General features: G+C 49.5%; 1 protein-coding gene across 1 annotated transcript in view; it reads left to right on the top strand.

Annotated features, from left to right (window-relative positions):
• The window catches only part of LOC114588639 (mucin-16), a 72,144-nt gene extending 65,396 nt beyond the window's left edge, over positions 1 to 6,748 (top strand). The window contains 6 exon segments of the mRNA XM_077922026.1: positions 835 to 998; positions 2,506 to 2,573; positions 2,706 to 2,878; positions 3,858 to 3,896; positions 4,106 to 4,185; positions 5,193 to 6,748. Of these exon segments, the coding sequence (XP_077778152.1) occupies positions 835 to 998; positions 2,506 to 2,573; positions 2,706 to 2,878; positions 3,858 to 3,896; positions 4,106 to 4,185; positions 5,193 to 5,291 (623 nt within the window). The 3' untranslated portion in view covers positions 5,292 to 6,748.
• The last annotated feature ends 363 nt before the right edge of the window (positions 6,749 to 7,111 follow it).

A 7,111-nucleotide genomic window follows, 5' to 3' on the forward strand; every position in this document is an offset into this window, starting at 1 on the left:
CGAGGTACCACTGTATTTGGACCAGGACAGCCTTTGGCTCAGTTGATCAATGAAAGCCAACAGACTCAGGAGATCCAGGAAAAATACTCTTTTTAATCAGCTGAGTAAAACAGAGGGCAACACTTTCAGTACAGAGAAAGAAACTGCTGCAAGGGGGAAAACTTTTCCCTTGCTTTTTAAAGCAGGGGTCAGCAAACTTTTTCAGCAGGGGGCCAGTCCACTGTCCCTCAGACCTTGTGGGGGGCTGGACTATATTTGGGGAGGGAAATGAACGAATTCCTATGCCCCACAAATAACCCAGAGATGCATTTTAAATAAAAGCACACATTCTACTCATGTAAAAATACACTGGGCCAGATTTAGAAGGCAATTGGGCCGGATCCAGCCCCTGGGCCTTAGTTTGCCTACCCCTGCTTTAAAGCTTCTCCATCCCCCGCTCTCCCCCTCCTTCCAATATATGTGCAAACCGTTGTTAGAGTTTTGATTTTGTTTGTTAGTAGGTCATGTCAAGCGCAAGATAAATAGGTACCGCTCTGGCGGGATGGTAAACGGCGTTTCCGTGCGCTGCTCTGGTTCGCCAGAAGCGGCTTAGTCCTGCTGGCCACATGACCCGGAAGCTGTACACCGGCTCCCTCGGCCAATAAAGCGAGATGAGCGCCGCAACCCCAGAGTCAGCCACGACTGGACCTAATGGTCAGGGGTCCCTTTTCCCTTTACCTTTTGGTCATGCAAACCACTCTTTTAAATAATATCAGCTGGGAGCACTGGGAACCAAGGGGACGGTGCCCGAAGCGGTATTTTTTTGAATTTTTAGGATCTTCCCTTCCTCCCCAGCTCCCGAATCGGCCATTGAGTCTGCCACTGCTGCCCTGCCGCCCCAGCTCCAGATGAAGAACTTTGCGGTCAACTTCACCGTCACCAACTTGCCATACGCAGGGGAAATGGCAGATCCCGACTCGGATGCCTACTGGAAGACCAAAATGAGTCTTGAGAGCGAGGTAAATGGCTCAGGAGAGAGGCTAAGCAGAGGCCAGGCCTCACTCCTGACTTTGACTGCGGCCCTCCAGAGCACTCTGCCAGGCCCCCAGGACTCCCTTCAGGCTTGGCCCTGACCAGCCTTCTTTCTCTCCCTCCTCAAGTGTTTTGGTCTGGCTGGAAATAGGTACCGCTCCGGCGGGAAGGTAAATGGCATTTCTGTGCACTGCTCTGGTTCGCCAGAAGCAGCTTAGTCCTGCTGGCCACATGACCCGGAAGCTGTACGCCGGCTCCCTCGGCCAGTAAAGCGAGATGAGCGCCGCAGCCCCAGAGTCGGCCATGACTGGACTTAACGGTCAGGGGTCCCTTTACCTTATACCTTAATCAAAAATGGTATTTATAAAAATGAATTCCAAATATCATTAAGTTTGTCCATGGACAAATCTTTAAATCATCTCAAATCATGTATTTATTTCGTTTATATATCTCCTGTTTCTCTGAGGTGCTCAGTGTAGCTTATGTGAGGTTGGTGGGCCTGACTGGTCGCTCAGTGAGCTCCACAGTTGAGTGGGGATTCGAACCCTGGTCTCCCCCCGGGCCGAGAGGGCAGCCAGCCTCCATGAGGAGCGGCTACCACAGGGGCACAGCGAGCAAAGTCTACCCGTTGCCTCCTTCACGATGCCCACAGTGAGGTTAGGGGGCGCAGTCCTTGCCTTGCCCTAGTTGCTGGCCATGCACATTATGCCACTCGACTAAAAGGGTTCTTGTTCTGCTATGTGAACTAAGTTAAATACTTTCAAATAAAGTGGCTATTATTTCCAGAGACTATTTAATTGCTGAAGGGTGAAGGGTTGGTTTTCTGCGGGGTGAGGGGCACCTGCTATGTGTGTGTGCGCACCTTAAAACCCGTGTAACAATGGCACAGGCCATGCCAACGTGATATTACTCAAAGAGGGACCCAAATTACACTTCTCTCTGGCTACTTTCACCCTATGCTTCCAGAGAAAGCTGCAGAGATAGCGCAGGATAGTGTGCACCCCGGAAATGATCTCTTTCATCTTCTGCCTTCTGGAAGAAGGTACAGGGTTATAAAGACTAGGACTAGCCAGTGGCGTAGCGTGGGTTGTCAGCACCCGGGGCAAGGCAAGTAATTTGCGCCCCCTAACCCGTGGATTTGCGCCCCCTAACCTGTGGATTTGCCCTAACCCCAGATGTTGCGCCCGGTGCGGCCGGCCCCCCCTGCACCCCCCACGCTACGCCACTGGGACTAGCCGCCTGAGAAACAGTTTCTACCCAAATGCGATTTTGATTTTAAACGCAGTGTAAGGTAGTCTCTGTGGGAGTATATTGTATTTAATTATGGGGTATCAGAGTTTTTAGGGGGCTAACCAGGCTGGGATAGCAGGCTTGTTGGTTTTTGAATGTCTGATGTAGACTTTTTCAATTTCGTTGTTCTGTATGGGACAATGACAATAAAGATTATCGTATTGTATCGTATCGATCCTGTTCTCCCCTTCTTCCTCCAAACAGCTCCACCAGTTATACCAGCGCAGCAGCCTGCAGAGGGAGTTTGTGCAGTGCTCTGTCGAGATTTTCAGGTGTGTGTTTGTGTGGTTCGAAGGCAGTCTAAGTGAGGGTCAGTAATCTCCACTGCCATTGGGAGTCTCCAACATCCCTGCTTAAGTCATGGCGGTTGACCAACATTTGGCTATGATTTAATTTTTGCATAGACCGACCGGCCAGCAGACCGAGACGGGGGTCGACGCCGCCTGCACATTCGCGATGGATTCTTCCACAAGGACGTTTGACCGAGCTCTGGTGTACGATGCGTTTAGGAACTGGACGGGCAATGCCACAGCGTTGGGGGTGTACACACTGGACAACGGAAGTCTGCTGGTCAGCGGTAAGAGTGCAGTGGGTGCCAGAGATCCTGGACAATGGCAGAAGCTTCCAGGGGAAAGTCAGAAGGGCCTGCAGGATTAGGCCAATGGGTCATCTAGGCTAGCGTCCTCGTCTCACTGTGGCTCAAGAGCCCCTCTCCCCTCCCATGGCTTCCAGCGACTGGAAGCCAGAAGCATAATTGCCTCCAAACTGGGGTGTATGGGGTGTTAAAGGCGCTGGGGTGTATGTGTTACCTCTGGTAGGGGACATACCATGCTCCTTTTGCGGTCATTTGCCCACCTTTGGTCCCCACCTGCACCCAAACTCCCACCTGTGGCTCCTAGAAGCTGTCAGCAGGCAACAGCAGCCACAGCCCAAGAAGGGCTTCAACTGGCCGGCTAAACCAGGCGAGGGGAGCTGATGGGACCCAATCCCTCGGGGAGTTAGGGACTTTCCCTGCATGCAAAAACAGGCTCCAGCAGACGGAGCGGATGAGACCAAGCGTGGGTCCGACGGTCAAGGAGCTGGTCTCTGCACGTGCTGTAGAAGGAAGTGAGGGGCAGATGGGACTCACCTCCTATCTAGGAGAAGGAAGACTCTGGTCCTCAACCTCTGCTGCCTTGAGGGACATCTTTGGGAGAAGAAAAGGCTAAGGAGGAAAGCCCTCACAAATCTGGAGTGGAGTCCTTAAGATTGGCTCTTTCCAGCAACTCCTTCAGCCAAGCAGGTGCCAAACGTCTTGCTCTGCCTTCTTTGGACCCCATCAGCCAGGCCAAGAGGGGAGCAGCCCAGGACCTCCAGACACAACACCCAGAGTCCAAAATGACTCCCAGGCTGCGCACCTGGTCCTTCAGGGGCACAGTTACCCCAGTCAGGATCAGGGAGTCCCCCACACCTGCCCGCCCCCTGTCCCCCAGAAACAATGCATTAGATGGGGCCCTTTGGGCTCGATTCTGCTCCTAGGTTCATTTCACGCTGTTATGTTTATGCTCTATTTACAGGTTATCCTTCAACAGTGACCCCAGTGCACCACCAAGGAGGTTAGTGATGCTTTATTGGTTCAGCGTTGATTCAAGGTTGGAGGGGTCCTGGTTTCTGGTGGGTGGGTCTCCCCTTTCAATTCTTCCACTGGCCATCGGATTTACTCAAACGCCCCAGCCTCAGAAGCTGCCCATTTTAATTCTCCACAATGCCATGGGTCAAAGCCGGCCAACATTTAATACTTTTTTTTTTTTTTTTTGTCTTTCAGGGTTACCTTTCTGGGCCATCATCCTGATATGTCTGTCTGCTCTCCTGGGCTTCCTCCTCCTCTTCCTCATCTGCTTCCTGGTATGTTCATCCTCTGTATTCAAGACAGAGGGGAAAGGAAGTTCTTTCCTCTTTTTTATCATTCTTTATTTTAAGAATGTCCTGCCAACCTAGCAGTTCGAAAGCACATCAAAGTGAAAGTAGATAAATAGGTACCACTCCAGCGGGAAGGTAAACGGCGTTTCCGTGCTCTGCTCTGGTTCGCCAGAAGTGGCTTAGTCATGCTGGTCACATGACCCGGAAGCTGTACGCCGGCTCCCTTGGCCAATAAAGCACACCTTCCAGCTTGTCAACATCCTTTTTAAATTGTGGTCACCGTATTCCAGGTGTGGTCTGCCCAAGGCAGAACAGAGTGGGACTATGTCTTCCCTTGATCTGGACGCTAGACTTCCGTGAATAATAATAATAATAAATAATAATTTTTTATACCCCGCCCTCCCCGGCCAGAGCCGGATTCAGGGCGGCTAACACCAGTAAAATTACAGTAAAAATATAATGGGAGGTGGGGGGGGGGGGGGACAAACCAATTTAAAATACAGGTTAAAATGCAATTTAAAATGCAGCCTCATTTTAAAAGTAGCCCATAGATCAAGTCCATAAGGGGAGGGAAACATAAGGGTCAGACTGAGTCCAAACCAAAGGCCAGGCGAAACAGCTCCATCTTGCAGGCCCTGCGGAAAGATGTCAAGTCCCGCAGGGCCCTGGTCTCTTGGGACAGAGCGTTCCACCAAGTTGGGGCCAGTACTGAAAAGGCCATGGCCCTAGTTGAGACCAATCTAACCACCTTGTGACTTGGGACCTCCAGAGTGTTGTCATTTGTGGACCTTAAGGTCCTCCGTGGGGCATACCGGGAGAGGCGGTCCCGTATTCAGCCTAGAATAGCATTTGCTTCTTTTGCAGCTGCATCACTCGGTTGGCTCATGTTCAGCTGGTGGTCCATCTGCTGATGCAGGAATGGGAGCATTGTCCGCACACAAACTTGTATGACAAGTGTTCTTTTTCTCCTCTCTTCTTTCTGCACCAACCAGGTTGCCTTCTGTCTGCGGAAGAAAGCCGGGAAGTATCAGGTGCAACAGGACATCCTTGGACTCTACTTCCCGCACTTGGATATGAGGAAAGCGCGATGATGTGCAGATCCTTTTGCGGCCTCGACTCTCTGCGCCCCACGAGGTGGGAGTGGGGGGGGTCTCCTTTCGCACACTGCTCCCACCGTCCACAGCAAACAACTGTTTTGGCACAGCTGGAACAGACGTCTAGATTAAGAAGTGAATCACAACCAATCAACGCTAGCTTGCCTTGGACCAGACAGAGAGAGATGGTTCCTGCATTGCGCGGGGTTGGACTAGATGACCCTCGTGGTACCTTCCGGCCCTATGATTCTGTGACTATTGAGCATGCTCTATGAGATATTTTGGAGATTGACCTCGGCAACCCTGAAGACTGCCGGATTCAGAACTGAGTGGGGAAGCTCCGTTCCAATTTATTTATTAATGCACGGTGGACTTTGGAATGTAATTTTAATATATATAAATATATATATGTAGCCACAGATTATTTAACTATTTGTAGACAGATTCTGCCTGGGATGCAGATCAGTGTCAAGTCTTTCTCCCCCCGCCCCACGTTCTCTGAAATGTCCAGAGATGCGTCGAAGGAAGTTCAGACTGCATTGCACTTTAGATTCCCTTAGAATTTTGCTTTTCAGCCTTTATTGGCATACCTTAGACAGCAGAATTGTTTTTTTACAAACCATCCATAAAACATTCGTAATATTAAACTCATAAAACATAAAAAAGACTCAGTAGCCACCATTGAATAAATTAAGCAGTTTTAAATTTGACTTTAAAAAACTCAACTAAATATCCCGAAACAATCTCAGCAGTTTTGGGAATATCACCCCTCAGCAGATATTGTATCTGCTTGCAAAAATGAGTTCTGTTTAGCTCAGGGATTGGGACATCTAGTTCAGCTCAGGGGCCAGGCCCCCTCTTGGGGGATCTTCCGAGGGCCACATACCGTTGGAGGGCGGAGCCAGGAGCAAAAAGTAGGCGGGCGTATGCTAATAACCTATGTGTGGTAGACTACACACCGCCGGAATGAAGACCAGAGGTTTCTGTGTCCGGCCACTCCTCTTTCTGTCCTCCGTCCAGGCCAGTAGGAGGCATTATCACAGACACATTTCCATCCAGGCTAAAGCACTTATGGAAGGTGGGGTGGAAGAAGGTGGGGTGAAGGATGTGGCCTGACAAGAAAGCTGTGGCCACAGAAAGAGTCCTGGAGGTCTCTTGCCTCATTTTACCTAAAACAAAATAGCAATATTTAGTGATTGTCGGCAGGGATGGTTTTTCTATTTAAAGAAGGGAGAGGTGATGAAGTTTGCTACACTGGAAGGATAATTCCACACACACACCCCAAAAAACAACTGGGGCTGTGGTTTAGGAGAGAACCAGATTCCAAAATAATACATATTTGTATGTCAGCGATTGATATGATGATTGTTCTTTGTTTTCTAAAAGATCTCAATATTTAAAAACGTTCTCGATTTCTTACAAGCCAATCAATAAACAGCAAGCTGAAAAACGAACTTGAGTGTGTGTGTGTGTGTGTGTATAAGCATATCTGGAATATAAAGGCAACCTGAAAGCAAACGAAACCCAGCGGCAATCATACACCCATTATGCCACAATGCAGCTCATGACATGAGAGTCGGGTCCTAATAGCATACATTTATTTGCCTTAAGGGTACTGGAAGGGCAGAAGAGGAAGATCCGGTTTCTGTGTTAAGACTCATTGATCTTTAAATCCCCAAATGACTGCCATATAAAAGAGGCAAAAGTCCTCAATTTATATGATTGTTGTCTTAGGAGGGCAAACCCTCTCTTTTTATAATTATTACATTGAGAGCAGGCTATGCGCCAGCCCTGAGTGCTCACTGGAAGGACAGATC

Source organism: Podarcis muralis, chromosome 18 (assembly GCF_964188315.1).
Source record: "Podarcis muralis chromosome 18, rPodMur119.hap1.1, whole genome shotgun sequence".
Lineage (NCBI taxonomy): Eukaryota > Metazoa > Chordata > Lepidosauria > Squamata > Lacertidae > Podarcis > Podarcis muralis.